This window comes from Oncorhynchus nerka, linkage group LG24 (assembly GCF_034236695.1).
Source record: "Oncorhynchus nerka isolate Pitt River linkage group LG24, Oner_Uvic_2.0, whole genome shotgun sequence".
Lineage (NCBI taxonomy): Eukaryota > Metazoa > Chordata > Actinopteri > Salmoniformes > Salmonidae > Oncorhynchus > Oncorhynchus nerka.
The window spans coordinates 31,611,284-31,630,309 of NC_088419.1; the positions used below are offsets into that span (position 1 = coordinate 31,611,284).

Sequence of the window (19,026 nt, forward strand, 5' to 3'; positions counted from 1 at the left end):
AAGCTAACATATGGAATTGTTTTCAGATGGTCATACCAAGGATAATTTAGCTATTTGATTTAGAATTTTAGAACCCCTGTAGGTATCAAAAACAAATATATAAAACATATTTGATGAAACATTTAATTTGGCCTTACTGCTTTTAGCCCATAAAAATACATTGAATAACAGATTCATGCATAGAAATCAGATAGTCCAAAAATAAATCAAAACAAGGTATGTTTTGACCCGTATGTTAGCTTTGACGTGGAAATGCCCTATTCAATTTTATAGATTTTTCGGCCTGGTACCAGGTTACCTTCAGATGAGTTTCGTAACACCTGTGGGGGTTTTAGAGCAAAACAGAGAACAACATCGTATTCATGAGAGTCTCATCTTTACATAGAGGGGTCATATTAGCCCAAACCATTCAGACCTACAGACTTTTTCATGAGAAGACCCATTTTCGGTATGTCTCCTGATCTAACAAACACCGCTGTAGCACTGCCACTTTCATCCGCAGATGTTGTGACGACAGTCTGGTTTCAATTATGGACTATTTTGGCATAGAGAAACAACGTCACTACCAACATCACTACTTTGTTCACTTGAATAAAATACAGACTCTAGTAGCTCGCATGATGGAGGTTATTTTTAATGCATCAACAACACTTTATATACAATAATATGTGGACACCCCTTCAAATTAGTGGATTCAGCTAAACTGCCTCTAGAAGCAACGTCGGCACAAGAACTGTTCATCAGGAGCTTCATGAAATGGGTTTCCATTGCCGAACAGCAGTACACAAGCCTAAGATCACCATGCGCAATGCCAAGCGTCGGCTGTAGTGGTGTAAAGCTCGCTGCCATTGAACTCTGGAGCAGTGGAAACGCGTTCTCTGGAGTGATGAATCACGCTTCACCATCTGGAAATCTGACGGACTAATCTGGGTTTGGCGGATGCCAAGAGAACGCTACCTGCCCCAATGCATAGTGCCAACTGTAAAGTTTGGTGGAGGCGAAATAATGATCTTGGGGTAGTTCGGGTTTTATGATTTGGGCTAGGCCCCTTCGTTCCAGTGAAGGGAAATTATAACACTGCTGCATACAATGACATTCTAGACAATTCAGTGCTTCCAACTTTGTGGCAGCAGTTTGGGGAAGGCCTTTTAATGTTTCAGCATGACATTGCCACCGTGCACAAATCGAGGTCCATACAGAAATGGTTTGTCGAGCCCAGCCTGCTTAGAGCCCTGACCTCAACCCCATCGAACACCTTTTGGATGAATTTGAACACTGACTACGAGCCAGGCCTAATCGGCTAATCTCACTAATGTTCTTGTGGCTGAATGGAAGCAAGTTCCCAAAGCAATGTTCCAACATCTAGTGGAAAGCTTTCCCAGAAGAGTGGAGGCTGTTATAGCAGCAAAAGGGGGACCAACTCCGTATTAATTGCCCATGATTTTGGAATGAAAAGTTCGACGAACAAGTGACCACATACTTTTGGTCATGTAGTGTACCTTAACTAAAACCACTGCAAAGGTTTTGCCTGCAAACTTTGGTTTTAGAATTGCGAACTTCTGTCATGTATGCCTTGTGGCCGGCTGCGACAGAGCCTGGACTCAAACCCAGAATCTCTAGGGCCACTAAGCCACTCGGGAGGCCCTAAACAGATGGATTTTGATGGGGATTTATTTTACTGTGACTATCATTTAAATATCATTAAATATGAAGACTATATTATCAAAATCAATTCTCTATGTGTAATTTAATCAAGTGACAGTAACTAAATATGTAACTTTAATTAACTAGGAAGTCGGGGCACCACATAAAGATGTTGTTTATAGTGTCAATTTCCTGAATATAACTCTTCAGATATTTTCATATCATATCACACAGTCGATTATTAATGAATTGTTATTACCTCATCTGTTCTCATTACTGAATGACGCAAACCCTTAGATATCTCTACGAACCCTAGCATAAATTATGAATCAGCTATATACACATTGGTTTATTTATTTATTAACTCTAATCAATTCACAGAAATACATGAAAACACACACACAATTAGTTCATACATGGGGTATTACATGATACAAAGAAAAAGTCCCTAGCGGATGAAACTGATATGATGGCTTGGTAGACAAATGAAATGGGGTGTGGACAACTCAATCGTGGGAAACACATAGCTGATAACTACACTCATAGAAATAGCTAATACCTTACATGAACTCATTTGAAAATAAATAGCAATTTACATATTTACGAGTGTATGTCTTGTTGTCTCTCTCTGTGGTTGCCGGTCCGTCTGCTGGAGAGAGTCGACAGAAAGTCTCTGGTTGTGTTCATAAGAGATCAAAGTTGAAGGTTGTTAGAATAGTTACGTCAGAGTACCATTCGGAAATCTTCTTAGAATTTACCAGACTAAAGTATTTACTCAGCTGCAGTCTGAATAATGATTCTTTACTTTGTAGATTTCTTCGCCATTTCAACGTGGGAATGATCTCCAGATTCTCTGGTCTTGTCCTCTGTTAGAGTTGTAGTTTAAACCACTTCACACACCAGTGTCACCAGGCATGTTTTGGTCTTAGAAATTCAACCATTCGCAACCTTAGCTTACACCGTGGTTTGCGTGGTCTGGTGTGAATTGCGTCACAGGGGCTTTTATACTTGGGTAGAAAAGGGGCCGTCTTATCATGTTTGTGCCCACCTGGGCGTGGCTACTGACTGTGCATTAGTTACCATAAAACAACCAATTCTCATTTAGAAGACTAAATCACATTGATATCTTTTCAAAATAATACTTATACTTATTCATCCATCTTATACAACCTTCAGAAGTAAACCTGACAGCTGGGAAATGTACACTCTTAGAGATATAGGTATGTGTGTTTCCTGTCCTTCATGAGATCACCAAATGAAACACACTCGACATGACTGTCCCTTAAGTGTCCACGGACCAGTCCCACATTCTCAAAAATATAAATATTATATTAGGAGTTTCTAAAGAGGAGCTCTTTGTTCTCCATAGGCTCTCTCCCTCCATACTCCATGGCAGGGAAGAGAGAATGTTTCTAGCAGAAATGTAATGACCTTTGTAAAAACCTGATGTGGGAGAGAGGGTGAGAGAGGGGGGAGCCACGATATACACCCCAAAAGGGCCATGTCGTGAAATGCGTCAATCAAATTTGAACCTACTTGGCAATTCTGTCAGTGTTGAGACATAGCTTCTTCAAGATTTTGTACAATGTAATATTTTATTTTCTCTCCACATCATTCTCACATTGCACCTTCTAACCTTCACTGTCTGCACTTCTGAGCAATTTCCCACTTTATTTTCTTTATATTTATTTTCTCTTGCCCTGCCTGCCAAGGTGGGTCACACTGACGCTGAATTCTCTGGACATGTATGCAGAATGCTATCAGGCAATCATCACCACACTGACCCAGACACCAGTAGTTCCCCTGGGTCCCTTGTGACTTGCCACATTCCAGCTCTCTGTGGCATGATTGGATTCATGCTTCATGCCTGATGGGACGTAATTAGACAGCGGTGTAAGGACTGCTGTCTATTAAATGACTGAAAGGGGAAGTTGAATAATGAAGAGTTAGACAACAGGAGCTGTCTGAGGCCAGGGGCTGGAATGTTCTGGGTGGAGAGGAGGGAGTTTCAACCCACCCATTTCATTAGCTATACATTGAACAGCCCACTACTCTGCACATAAATATAGCCCCGACAAGGACAGAGGTCCATTTGATTTGAAGCCCTGATCCACTCAAAAGATCAGCCGCGATTGGTCATTTCTACCTACATTGCAGTCTTGCCCCAACTCTCATAATGCCTGGATAAGTGATTAACATGTCAGTTACCACATCAATATGGCATTGCAGTCTGATGCCCAACTGCAATCTAGATCAGTGGTTTTCAACCTGTGGTCCGCAGACCCGGGGTACTGCAGGTGGTCTGCAAATTCTTATTTTTAATAGATTGTTTTTCATCAAACAATAATAATTGTTGGTAGTATTATTGGTATCAGAAGCAATTTTACGATACTTTTCGCAATGCCAATTGTTTATAATAATAATTTTGCTGATAAACTGATAAAATTGACTATACATTTGATAGGCAAGACATTTTATGTAATGAAATTATTTGACTCCGCGAATGGTGGTCTTAATGAGCTTTTGACGATGATTTGGTAGTCCCAGGAAAATAGAAAGTTGGGAACCTCTGATCTTGATGACTTCATTCAATCATTAGTTAACTGTGCAGCTTTGCAGATGGTCTGGAACGCGGATATTAACTTGGAAACGCTGCATTATGTTGCTTGTGCGCAGCCCAATATAATTCAGATATGCAGTAATTGGGAATTATAGATCTGTCATTCTCATTGAAAGCAAGTCTGATAAGCGGTAGATCCATTCTCTATGTGCTATTTCTATGCTTCCCCTTCTTAAGTTTTGTTTTTGAATCTTTTTACTTTCACTAACCAACCAAATCTTGCCTAGGGCCCCTAAAAGGCTAGAGTCGCTTCTGCCCAATGAGCTTCCATTATTAACTTTCCAATACCTTTCTGATGCATTTCAGTGACTTACTGCTGCTAATACAAATTGTTACACCTTTCCCATATTCAAGTCATTTGAAACATATATTAAGTTAATAGCCTTATGAACATAGAAACGTGGTTGCAGTTTGTGCCACAATGGTTACATTTTTTACATTGTATCTTTAATACTGGTACTCAATGTGTTTTTATGTGTTAAGTTATATGGCTACAATTTGATTGTTTGAAGTGTGACTTTATGATTTCTTACTAAAAAGGTATTGTTTAAAGACCCTAAAAAGTTATCGTTTACCTTTTTATATTACTAAATACAAAATGTCTATTTATTTGGCTCGCAGCCCACCACTCAGATTATATTTTGGCCCACCAAGCCCAATCTACTCTGTACATTGCTTGTTTTTTAACATAACCTGAAATATGGCGAACATTTTAGAATTTTAGAAACCAGTTCATGGCGGAGCAATTTCAACATATTGAACCTTTTAATGTTGGGTAATGCATCTCTAGGTTGTTTGGCAATTGGTTTTGATCAACTTCCGGGAACACTTTACTTGACACCGAGAGTCATAACCACATAAGGTGTTATGGTCATAACCATGTCATAACAGTAGCGTAACCTGTCATGACTCATATATTTACACCTGTTATGACATGTATTGCAGTATTTTATGGCTGGTTATGACACCTACAAGAGTGTCAAAACCCACATTTACTCCATTTTTCCCCTGCCAAGAAGTTTCCTTTCATTTGAAAAAATGTTCTTAAGAACTTTGTTGTTGTTGTGAAGAATTCTTTTCAGTCATGATTTTTTTCTCCATCATATTTTTAATAACTTGTGAAAAGCATTATGACCATCCTGTGTCACTTGACTTTGACTAAGAACATGCCCTTTATGACACTGTCAAGAAGCATTATAACCATCAGAGTCATATAAGCCAGATAGGCCTATCACGTACATGCCCTTATATCAGTCATCAGTCAAAAAGAGGGTGTCTTGTCCTGCTCCTGAAATCTGCTCTTGCATTCATCCCAGCCATCAGAAACAGAGCATTGGGGTAGGTGCATGTGTAACATCAATGTGTGCGCAATTACAGTGCATTTGGAAAGTATTCAGACCCCTTGACTTTTTCCACATTTTTGATTGATTAAAAAAATGTTTCTCATCAATCTCCACACAATACCTCATAACGACAAATCAAAAACAGGTTTTTACAAATGTTAGTTTTTTTATTTGTAATAAATTAGCAATCACATTTACATAAGTATTCAGACCCTTTACTCAGTACTTTGTTAAAGCACCTTTGGCAAAAACTGTTTTCGCTTTGTCATTATGGGGTATTGTGTGTAGATTGATGAGGAAATGTTTTTATTTAATCAATTTCAGAATAAGGCTGTAACATAACAAAATATGGAACAAGGGAAGGGTTCTGAATACTTTCCGAATGCACTGTACAATAATGATTTTTTATGGCCAATTTCAGAACCCTATAGGCTATGGTGGAATGGAATGTTTTGTCTTGTGTGGTAAATTTTGATACTTTTATGTAGGTGTCATAACCAGCCATAAAATAACTACCGTGGTAGGTTTTGTTGTTTTGTTGCTTTTTACACTTTTTTCTCCTTTTTCTCCCCAATTGTGTGATATCCAATTGATAGTTAGTCTTGTCCCATCGCTACAACTCCCGCATGGACTCGGGAGAGGCGAAGGTCGAGAGGCATGCGTCCTTCGAAACACGACCCCGCCAAACCGCACTGCTTCTTGACACACTGCTCGCTTAACACGGAAGCCAGCCGTACCAATGTGTCGAAGGAAACACCGTACAGAAGGCGACCTGAAGTCAGTGTGCATGCGCCCCCCGGCCGTCAGAAGGAGTCGCTAGAGCGCGATGGGACAAAGACATCCGGCCGGCCAAACCCTCCCCTAACCCGGATGACGCTGGGCCAATTGTGTGCAGCCTCAGGGGTCTCCCGGTCGTGGCCGGCTGTGACACAGCCCTGGATCAAACCCGGATCTGTGGTGACGCCTCTAGCTCTGTGATGCAGGGCCTTAGACTGCTGCGCCACTCGGGAGGCCGCTTTTTACAATCTTATGTATTGGTCATAACCAGCCATAAAATAAAGCAATATATGTCATAACAGGTCTAAATATATGCGTCATGACAGTGTTATGATCATATTATGACGGGTTATTACCCAATTTCCTCACCATCCCCCACTGAACTATTGATTATTTCAGGTCTATCTACAACATCAATACTCACTGCAACATTTGTATTCTTTACAAATTTCAAAAAATGTTTTCTTGAGTTTCTTGGAGTTTCTAGACACAGGTCTCCGGTCTCACATAAAGAGTAGAGCATTTTACCAAATCTATTCTTTACCCCAAATTCCCAAGTTTCATCTACATTAGAACATTAGTTTCTCTGAGTTTATAGTCACATGCGTCTCTGGTCTCACGGAAAGAGTAATACATTTGACCAAATCTAAAAGGATGTTCATTCTTTGTGAGTAAGACAGGATGCTGCAGGCTAGTCAGCACAGCCTCTATTCTCAAAGCAATCACTTGTCATCTACTGATGGACCACTTGAGGTCTGTCCAAGGCGGATATGAGTACTTTTACTGGCGTGCCGAAAGACTCTCCACCAATGTATTAGGAGTTGCACTGCAATCCATACAAATCATCCGCCATTACAGAGCAATTGCACAATAATCTGAGACTATGGTGCTTTAGTTTCCATTGCCTCAGGGTCCCGGTTACTGCACTGTGATGAGAGTGTGTTATTGACTTGGAATGGGACTTCAATTGAAACTGCAAGAAAGCAGGATGAATGTAATTCTGCCAGTTCAGATCAGTAAGTCATATGCCAGTCCAGCCAAGAGAAGGCAATTGTAGCAGGTCTTCTCAATCTGTGTGTAATGTTCACCCTGATTCACAGCATTAAAATGATACTTTAAAGGAGCCCTGCTTCACAAAAAAAAAAAAAAAATATTAGGTACATAATAAGGAACTAGTGATACAAATTACAACAAACAAAGGCAGAAGCATGAGAACTGCAACAATACATAAATACCATTTTAACAAATTAAACAGGTACATTTGTCGAAGAACAGTTCCTTTACCAATACCCTAAAATGCCTAAAAGGCACAAGAGCGTCCAAACGTAGGGTATTCAGGAATGTGTTCCAAGTGTACGGCTCATAAAAACTAAAGCCTGTTTTACCTAAATCGGAGGCGACGAGTTATTTCAAAACAGGTTCAAACTGTAGAAAACTGAAAATAACTATAGAGAACTGAAGCCTTTGTTGTTTGTTTGTGTCCCTTATAAATGTAATCGGAACAAAATAATCACACTGGTATAATATTTGCTTAACTCAAAATTATATTGTCTCAAAAATCAGAATAAGACAAGAGAAACACTTTCCCAACCCTATGAGTCCGTAACTAAACCAATCAAACCGATCCACCAGTGATGCGGCGGGCAAGAGCGCAAGACTCAAAGTCATTTTTAATCAAACACAAAAAGAAACTTCACAGCCTTAAAAAGTTAATAAATAAGGGTGTGGCAACAAAACTAGCAACATTTTAGTGTTATTCTTTATTAGACAAGGTTGACTTTTTTTGCATAGTGTCTCTAATACACACTATAGGGCAGTGATCACTGAGATCATAAGCAAAGACCCCCCTAGGCATGTATTTATGAGGGTTATTAGTAAGAATTATATCAATTAATTAAGAATTTAACGTTTTTTAACATTTAGAATGGCTATCAAAAATATTTTCTTAAACAATCTAAGCTGGGGCCATCTGCACATTTAATAGTTGGTTTCATGTTTATAGCTTAAATCTTTTAAGTGCTAGAGCGGGCAGAATAATAATTTTAAAAAATATGTAAGAAATCTAGAGTGGCCTTGCCTTCAGCAAGCACATTAATAACCTATCGTCCCCCATGTCAGAAGCATTACAAATGTATAGAAATCCACAGAGGCAGTTGTCATCAGCATTGCATTTAACCAGGCATGTCAGTTCGGAACAAATTCTTATTTACAATGACGGCCTGGCAAGATGTGAGGGTGGAAAGAGGAGGAAAGAAGGAAAGGAGAAAATAAGGTGCAGAAGTGGATTGTGCTTGGCTGCCTGGAGGCCTAGATGTGATGAATGAACATAGACTCCTCAAGTTAGATAGATAAACCACCCAAAGAACAGAGTAGAGGTTATCCTCTTTCCCCAGAGTGGATAGAATTCATGATAAGCAATACTAACTGACTCATTTGGGTCATTGCAACTTCCAGCATGCAGTATTCCTGCTGAGCAAATGTGCATTCCATATTAGGACATGTCTATATCTAACGGCTACTTGTTTGTACTTCACAGGAGAGTTACAGAGTGTAATGGAAAAGCTAATTGTTGTCTATTTAAAATACAGTTCCCAAGAGGTGTATTTATGCTCAAGGCTTGCAAATGCACTACTGACTCATTTTAGCTCATGTAATTGGAGGCAGTTTGTTATTGTGTCTTCTGCTTCTTATTGCAATGGATGTGCAAATAGACAACAATGCGCAGCTATCACATTTGGTTCCTTGGAAGTTGTGGGAACGTACATTTTTGGTTTCCCATTGGTTCTGGGAATGAAGCCATTCGTTTCCTGACAGGTAAAACGGAATGTTTTTTTAAATGTTCTGAGAACAGAAGTGAAAATTTAGCTTGTTCTGAGAACGTGCATTTTTAGGCTGCAGGGAGGTTACTATGGTTCCCTGAATGTTTTCCTGGGAGGTGAAATTAACGTTCCTTAGAACCGAAATTATAGGTTATTTAAATAACTTTGAGAACATTCTCAAAATTGTGAGGTTTTTTAATAACTGTCACGTCGTTCGTAATAGTGATGGTCGGACCAAGGCGCAGCGTACGTAGAGTTCCACATAATTTTTATGTATAAAGTGAAACTTAAGCAAATACAAAACAAATAAAGAATAAACGAACCGTGACGACAATGCAGTGCTAACAGGCAACTGAAAATGAACAATATCCCATAACCCACAGGTGGAAAAAATGCTAGTTAACGATAACCATCTGCCTCTAATTGGGAATCATAATTCCCAATGTCAAATGACTTGTAGAATGTTCCTGGAACTTTACCAAAAATGTAATTGAAAGGTAAGCATGCTTGAACTTTTAGGAAACGTTCTGTTAAAGTAATAAAATACCAAGAGAAGTATGTTTTCATCATGTTCCTTACATGTGCTGAGAATGTTTCAGAGCCAAACAACTATCCCGCACCATTCCATGAACGTTGTGGGAAGGTTTCAGGGATCAGGGGATCATTGTAAATAAGAATTTGTTCTTAACTGACTGGCCTAGTTAAATAAAGGTTAACTAAAACATTTTTACAGGCAGACATGAAACAAAGCTAGTCATTTTGGCTGTGGGAGGAATACATTAAGTCGGGATTCAAACGAACCGCAATACGCGAAACCACACTGCACCTGATTTTTAAAAGTAATTGATGCTTGAGCCATCCTCTATTTACCTACAATCGTATCTCCACAAATGTCAGGGAAATTGCCTTTAAAAGTCAAGTGCAGTTCGATGTCAGTTGTTACGGTTTGTTTGGCTGCGTATAGACAGGCAACCCAATTCTGATATTTTTCACTAATGGATCTTATGACCAATCTGATCAGCTTTGAAAAAGTGGTTGGTGTGGTTGGTCAAAAAGTGGTTGATGTGGTTGGTCAAAAGGCCAATTAGTGGAAAAAATATTGGAATTTTTGCTGCCTGTCTAAACGCAGCCTTTGAATACCAGTCTGAGCTTGTATCCCTGTATGTACTGGATCCTTTTACATTCAATTAGACAATCAAAAGTGGAGTAGAGTTTTGATTGAGCCTAAAAACTAAAGCCTGGCCTTTAGTGGCCGATGAGTTTAGGCCTGAGCTAGGCCAACTCCAGCCAACTCCAGCCCTTACAGACAAATTATGATCCCAAAACCAAAGTAAATGTATTTATTTATAGGCTAGTCTTCCTCTTACAGTAATGACTGAGCTAAGTGCCATAACCCATGATTACTTAATGTGCTGACATGTTTATATATACTACAAATGGCTTCACTACCACCTATGTAAGCAGCACTCCTGTTAGCATTGGAACACTCAAGCACACACCACCCCATTCTTGCAATGCATGTTGCTAATAACCCCTCCCTCTGCCTATTTGTGTTCCAGCCCTACTGTATGCCACCATTTTTGGGAACGTCACCACCATCTTCCAGCAGATGTACACCAACACTAACCGCTACCACGAGATGCTCAACAATGTGCGTGACTTTCTCAAACTTTACCAGGTGCCAAAGGGATTGAGCGAGAGGGTCATGGATTACATCGTCTCTACTTGGGCCATGTCCAAGGGCATTGACACAGATAGGGTAAGTGGCCAGAAACCATATTGCTCTTTCAGTCCTAGATCTCCTGTCTCTGTTTCAGGGTCTTGTGTAGAGAGATTTAGTTTGTGACAGTAGAGAATCTGAGTTTTCCACTGTGATACCAATATTGAAACTGGCACATTGGTGGCATCTTAATGGGACTCACAGCCTCATTTGTTGTTCCTTTTTTGGTGTTTCCTTTACAAGGAATGGGACAAGGAATGGGAAGGAACTAAATAATTGTTGGAGCAGTCTTGGGAAAAATTATGCTGGTGCATGGTTTTCCTCTGCAAATGGTTATGGAATTTCACAAACTTTACCTTAAGGCTCATCGAGGGCGGTCTCCACTGTGAAAGTAATATGCAAAGACTATGGCTGAACACTGCCCATCTCATTCCTGCTCAAGGTGTAGATTTTGTAGTGGGGAAATTAGAGCAGTCTTGGGAATGTGGTTGGTCAAAAGACAAATTAGTGGAGAAAATTTCAGAATTGTGGCTGCCTGTCTAAACGCAGCCTTTGAATACCAGTCTGAGCTTGTATATGTACTGGTTGCTTTTACATACAAGTAAGATGGCGTCGAAGAGGATGGCTGACGTTTTACATGCTCCTAACCAACTGTGTAATTTGTTTTGCGTTATTTGTGACTTGTTTTTTTACTTATTTGGTACATAATGTTGCTGCTACCGTCTCTTATGACAGAAAATACATTCTGGCCATCAGAACAGTGATTACTCAACACGAACTGGAATAAGCTTTTTCCTCTAACGAGAAGGATATACTGCTTTCCCGGGAACAGGCCCAAATACCCGTCATTTGCATGAAGAAAAGACGGAGGAAAAGGGGGCGCAGGTCGAGCTGTCTTCTGAGAATCCGTAGGCGAGCGAGTAAACTCCCACTGCCATCCGTTCTACTTGCTAACGTGCAATCATTGGAAAATAAAATTGATGACCTACGATTATCCTACCAGTGGGACATTAAAAACTGTAATATCTTATATTTCACCGAGTTGTGGCTGAATGACGACACGGATAATATAGAACTGGCGGGATTTTCCATGCACCGGCAGAACAGAGAAGAAGCTACATCTGGTAAGACGAGAGTTGGGGGTCTATTTGTCAATAACAGTTGGTGCGCAATGCTCGCCTGTACCTTACGATAAGCTGTGGACCACACTATCTACCAAGAGAGTTTTAATCTATATTATTCGTAGCCATCTATTTACCACCACAGACCGATGCGGGCACGAAGACCGCACTCAACCAACTCTATAATGCCATAAGCAAACAAGAAAATGCTTGTCCAGAAGCGGCGTTCCTAAGTGCCCGGGGACTTTAATGCAGGCAAAATGAAATCAGTTTTACCAAATTTGTACCAGCATCTCACAAGTGCAACCAGAGTAAAAAAAAAACTCTAGACCACTTTTACTCCACAGACAGAGATGCATACAAAGCTCTCCACCGCCCTCCATTTGGCAAATCTGACCATAATTATATCCTCCTGATTCCTGCTTACATCAAAACTAAAGGAGGAAGTACTAGTGACTCGCTCAATACGGAAGTGGTCAGATGGCGCGGATGCTACGCTACAGGACTGCTTTGCTAGCACAGACTTGAATATTTTCCGGGATTCATCCAATGGCATTGAGGAGTATACCACTTTAGTCATCGGCTTCATTAATAAGTGCATCGACGACGTCGTCTGCACATATCCCAACCAGAAGCCATGGATTACAGGCAACATCAGCATCGAGTTAAAGGCTAGAGCTGCTGCTTTCAAGGAGCTAATTTGGATGCTTGTAAGAAATCCCGCTATGCCCTCAGACGAACCATCAAACAAGCAAAGTGTCAATACAGGATTAAGATTGAATCCTACTACACCGGTTCTGATGCTAGTCGGATGTGGCAGGTCTTGAAAACTATTACGGACTACAAAGGGAAACCCAGACGCAAGCTGCCTAGTGATGTGAGCCTACCAGATGAACTAATTGCCTTTTATGCTCGCTTCGAAGCAAGCAACACTGAAGCATGCACGAGAGCACCAGCTGTTATGGATGACTGTGTGATAACGCTCTCGGTAGCCGATGTGAGCTAGACCTTTAAACAGGTCAACATTCACAAAGCCACAGGGCCAAACAGATTACCAGGATGTGTACTCAAAGCATGCACGGACCAACTGGCAAGTGTCTTCACTGACATTTTCAACCTCTCCCTGACAGAGTCTGTAATACCAACATGTTTCAAGCAGACCACCATAGTCCCTGTGCCAAAGGAAGTGAAGGTAATCTGCCTAAATGATTACCACCCTGTAGCACTCACGTCAGTAGCCATGAAGTGCTTTGAAAGGCTGGTCATGGCTCACATCAACAGCATCCTCCCGGGTACCCTAGACCCACTCCAATTCGCATACCACCCAACAGATCCACAGATGACACAATCTCAATTGCACTCCACACTACCCTTTCCCACCTGGACAAAAGGAACACCTATGTGAGAATGCTGTTCATTGACTACAGCTCAGCGTTCAACACCATAGTGCCCACGAAGCTCATCACTAAGCTAAGGACCCTGGGACTAAACACCTCCCTCTGCAACTGAATCCTGGATTTCCTGACGGGCCGTCCCCAGGTGGTAAGAGTTGGCAAAAACATGTCTGCCACGCTGATCCTCAACACTGGGGCCCCTCAAGGGTTTGTACTTAGTTCCCTCCTGTACTCCCTGTTCACCCACGACTGCGTGGCCAAACACAACTCCAACACCATCGTTAGGTTTGCTGACGGCACAACAAGTGGTAGGCCTGATCATCGACAATGATGAGACAGCCAATAGGGAGGAGGTCAGAGAACTGGCAGTGTGGTGGCATGACAACAACCTCTCCCTCAATGTGAGCAAGACAAAGGAGCTGCTCGCGGACTACAGAAAAAGGCTGGCCGAACAGGCCCCATTAACATTGACAGGGCTGTAGAGGAGCGGGTCGAGAGATTCAAGTTCCTTCGTGTCCACATCCCCAATGAACTATCATGGTCCAAACACACAAAGACAGTTGTGAAGAGCACGACTATACCTTTTCCCCTTCAGGAGACTTTGCATGGGTCTCCAGATCTTCAAAAAGTTCTACAGCTGCACCATCGAGAGCATACTGGCCGGTTGCATCACCGCCTGGTATGTTAACTGCTCGGCATCTGACAGTAAGGCGCTATAGAGGGTAGTGCGTACGGCCCAGTACATCACTGGGGCCAAGCTTCCTGCAATCCAGGACCTATATAGTAGGCAGTGTCAGAGGAAAGCCCATAAAATTGTTAGAGACTCCAGTCACCCAAGTCATAGACTGTTTTCTCTGCTACCGCACGGCAAGCGGTACCGGAGAACCGAGTCTTGGACCAAAAGGCTCCTGAACAGCTTCTACCCCTAAGCCATAAGACTGTGGAACAATTAATCAAATGGCCTGGTAATTTACATTGACACACCCCCCCCTTCCACCTCCATTTGTTTTGTACACTGCTGCTACTCGCTGATTGTACCTATATGTACAAATTACCTCAACTTACCTGTATCCCTGAACACTGACTCTGTACCAGTTCCCCCTGTATGTAGCCACGTTGTTGTTATTTTATTGTGTTACTTTTTATTATTTTTTACTTTAGTTTATTTGGTAAATATTTTCTTAACTCTTCTTGAACTGCACTATTGGTTAAGGGCATGTAAGTAAGCATTTCACGGTAAGGTCTACACTTGTTGTATTCGGCTCATGTGAAAAATAAAGTATGATTTGACTTTATTTTGAATGATGTGGAACTAGGCTTTTCATGAAAACATAATGTTTGATTCTAGCTCCGCACCACAGTGGAAAAATATTATTAGATAGCTAAGACCATATTACATCTATTCAATCAATCATTATTTTTTATGTTTACCTTTGTTTTGACAGGGAGTGTCACGTCCTGACCATAGGAAGCCTGTATTTTCTATGGTAGAGTAGGTCAGGGCGTGACTAGGGGTGTTTAGTCTAGTTTATTATTTATATGTGGGGTTCTAGGTTTATTTTTTTATGTTGGCGTTTGTGTATGATTCCCAATTAAAGGCAGCTGGTAATCGTTGTCTCTAATTGGGGATCATACTTAAGTTACATTTTTTATGGGGTATTGTTTTTATGGGGTATTGTTTATGTTTAGTTGCTGGTTAGCACTGCATTGTCATCACGGTTCGTTTATTCTTTATTTTGCTTTGTGTTTGCTTAAATTTGAACAATCATTCAAATATGTGGAACTCAACATACGCTCTGACCATTATTATTACGAACATCATGATCGTGGTCTCTCTTACAGATGAGCCCTGTAGTTACAAAATATTCACAACTACGAAATGCAAAACAGAAATACAAAACATGATCATAAAATAAGTTTAATGTCTTTGGATAAGTGGAGGCAGTAGTGTTCTATCACTTCCATGGCCGTTTTGGCCATTGATTTCACTGTGCTGGGCAATAGGAGCAGGAGTCGGATAGCCAAGTCTACTGTATATGGTTGGTAATGCTGGTTCAGCTTTGATAAGCATGACAGGAACGCTTTTATCGTGTCTGAATGCAGGGTAAGGTCAACTCTTGGGTCATGATTTTATTATTAAACATAATTAATCCAGTCAGAATGTGACTGATTTCCTAATTCATCGTCTTTATTGCCACCCTGAAGGAGTGTACATTAAACAGAACAGACAGTATTGATTTAACATAAAGTGCTGTCCAGCTGATGGTCTCATTCCGCATGGAACAGCGGTTGTAGATATTGTACACTTCCATTAAGTTTACGGATTGACGAGGGACTGTGGGGCACAGCCAATGGTCATAATGAATCAAATGGATGGTTTATTGCGGTTATGTTAGTTAGGGTTAAGTAGTGGCTTGGACAAACTCCCAAACCTTTAGGGAACATTCCAATCAGGTTACAACTTGGTCTACAAGTAACGTTACTGCGGGAACATCACATTCGTGTTTTTAAAATTTCACTGGAAAAACATTTCTTGCATGGCACACAATGGACAATGGACAATGGATATAAGAACATTTGGAGAAAGAAAGTTCCAAGAATGTTTGTTTTTGACAGGACATCATATGAACATCAGCGACTAATGGTTAAATGAACATCACTGTCTAATGTTTGTGTGACGTCTTTTTGAAGTTAAGTTAACAGTAAGTTCCTACAACATTAGGTTACTGGAGCCTTTTTAGAAAGTGTTGGTTTGCATTACACTGTTAACATGACATACATTGTGCATGTTCAATTAAAAAGTGAGCACACTTGGGACCTCAACCTCACCTTAGATTTGAACTCACAACCACTTGGTTGGCAGCAACCTGACTTATCCGCTAACTCACCAGACTTTATTTAACCTTTATTTCAACAGAGAGTCATATTGATACCCAAGTCTCTTTACAAATGAGCCTTGAATAAAAAAAATAAAAAATACATACATGTCACGCCCTGACCATAGAGAGCTTTATATTCTCTATGTTGGTTAGGTCGGGGTGTGACTAGGGTGGGTCCTCTAGGTGATTATGTTGGCCAGGTATGGTTCCCAATCAGAGGCAGCTGTTTGTCGTTGTCTCTGATTGGGGATCATATTTAGGTAGCCATTTTCCCCATTGTGATTTGTGGGATCTTGACTATGTTTGTGTGTAGTTGCTTTCTGCACTGCATGTAGCTTCACGTTTCATTTATTTTCTTTATTAATTTTGTGCTTTAAGTTTCTCTTCTAAATAAAAGGATGGAAACATACCATGCTGCATCTTGGTCCAATCCATCTCTAAACGATCGTGACAATACAGTATTAATACGAAATGGAATCAACCAAACAGTTTCCCCCTACAGTTTCCCCAGCCCATCAAGATATCAGAAGTAAATGACAAAAAACACATACGCTACTCTGTGAACATGTCTCCCACCAATGCCCTGAAATGACTGAAAGGTACTAAACAGTCTGATCTCAGTGTCCTGAAATTCATTCCATGTATGCGGCACATAAAACCTGAAGGCCGTTTCACCTACAAGTAACTGACAAAATAAAGTAAACACTAAACTGCAGGTTTGAATATAAATCAAAAGGCTAAGCCTCAATCAGGCCTACCCTTTCAAACCAACTAAATCAAGTTAGGGTATACCAGGCTATGGACAACTTCCCCACCCAGCTCACATACCAGAGCTAGAACATCCCTCCTGCTCACAGGTTGAACAGGTACCTTTATACCTATGGCTCCTCCCTATGGACCATATCATTAACCATGGAGCTCTTTACCCAAATATGACATATTAAATCATGTAACATTGTACCCACATTTATATATTCCGTCTAAATAAACATCTTAAACATTCCTGGCTTATCCTCAAGGAGGGAATACTTTACATTAATGAATACACATTTCAAAAACAATAGTTCTGAAGGCCAACAGACGGCAAAACGTATTACTTACAGAGCCACGCACCTGCGACGCACACATTACAATATGGAAATAAACAAACTTCTTTCCCATCAGTGTAGCAAGTGTTCATGTTCGAAGTACTAATTTTGAAAATTACCCTCTCCAGAAATAAGTCTCTCACTGTTGCCGCCTGCTACCGACCACCCTCAGCTCCCAGCTGTGCCCTGGACACCATTTGTGAATTGATCGCCCCCCATCTAGCTTCAGAGTTTGTTCTGTTAGGTGACCTAAACTGGGATATGCTTAACACCCCGGCAGTCCTACAATGTAAGCTAGATGCCCTCAATCTCACTCAAATCATCAAGGAACCCACCAGGTACAACCCTAACTCTGTAAACAAGGGCACCCTCATAGACGTCATCCTGACCAACTGGCCCTCCAAATACACCTCCGCTGTCTTCAACCAGGATCTCAGCGATCACTGCCTCATTGCCTGTATCCGCCACGGAGCCGCAGTCAAACGACCACCCTCATCACTGTCAAACGCTCCCTAAAACACTTCTGTGAGCAGGCCTTTCTAATCGACCTGGCCCGGGTATCCTGGAAGGACATTGACCTCATCCCGTCAGTTGAGGATGCCTGGTCATTCTTTAAAAGTAACTTCCTCACCATTTTAGATAAGCATGCTCCGTTCAAAAAATGCAGAACCAAGAACAGATACAGCCCTTGGTTCACTCCAGACCTGACTGCCCTCGACCAGCACAAAAACATCCTGTGGCGGACTGCAATAGCATCGAATAGCCCCCGTGATATGCAACTGTTCAGGGAAGTCAGGAACCAATACACGCAGTCAGTAAGGAAAGCTAAGGCCAGCTTCTTCAGGCAGAAGTTTGCATCCTGTAGCTCCAACTCCAAAAAGTTCTGGGACACTGTGAAGTCCATGGAGAACAAGAGCACCTCCTCCCAGCTGCCCACTGCACTGAGGCTAGGTAACACGGTCTCCACCGATAAATCCACGATTATCGAAAGCTTCAATAAGCACTTCTCAACGGCTGGCCATGCCTTCCGCCTGGCTACTCCAACCTCGGCCAACAGCTCCGCCCCCAGCTCCTCGCCCAAGCCTCTCCAGGTTCTCCTTTACCCAAATCCAGATAGCAGATGTTCTGAAAGAGCTGCAAAACCTAGACCCGTACAAATCAGCTGGGCTTGACAATCTGGACCCTCTATTTCTGAAACTATCTGCCGCCATTGTCGCAACCCCTATTACCAGCCTGTTCAACCTCTCTTTCATATCGTCTGAGATCCCCAAGGATTGGAAAGCTGCCGCAGTCATCGCCCTCTTCAAAGGGGGAGACACCCTGGACCCAAACTGCTATAGACCTATATCCATCCTGCCCTGCCTATCTAAGGTCTTCGAAAGCCAAGTCAACAAACAGGTCACTGACCATCTCGAATCCCACCGTACCTTCTCCGCTGTGCAATCTGGTTTCCGAGCCGGTCACGGGTGCACCTCAGCCACGCTCAAGGTACTAAACGACATCATAACCGCCATCGATAAAAGACAGTACTGTGCAGCCGTCTTCATCGACCTCGCCAAGGCTTTCGACTCTGTCAATCACCATATTCTTATCGGCAGACTCAATAGCCTCGGTTTCTCGG

General features: G+C 41.5%; 1 protein-coding gene across 1 annotated transcript in view; it reads left to right on the forward strand.

Annotated features, from left to right (window-relative positions):
• Positions 1-19,026, forward strand: part of LOC115107856 (potassium voltage-gated channel subfamily H member 5-like) — a 90,339-nt gene that overhangs the window by 40,805 nt on the left and 30,508 nt on the right. The window contains exon 8 of the mRNA XM_065008487.1: positions 10,763-10,962. Within this exon, the coding sequence (XP_064864559.1) occupies positions 10,763-10,962 (200 nt within the window). The remainder of the gene's footprint in view (positions 1-10,762; positions 10,963-19,026) is intronic.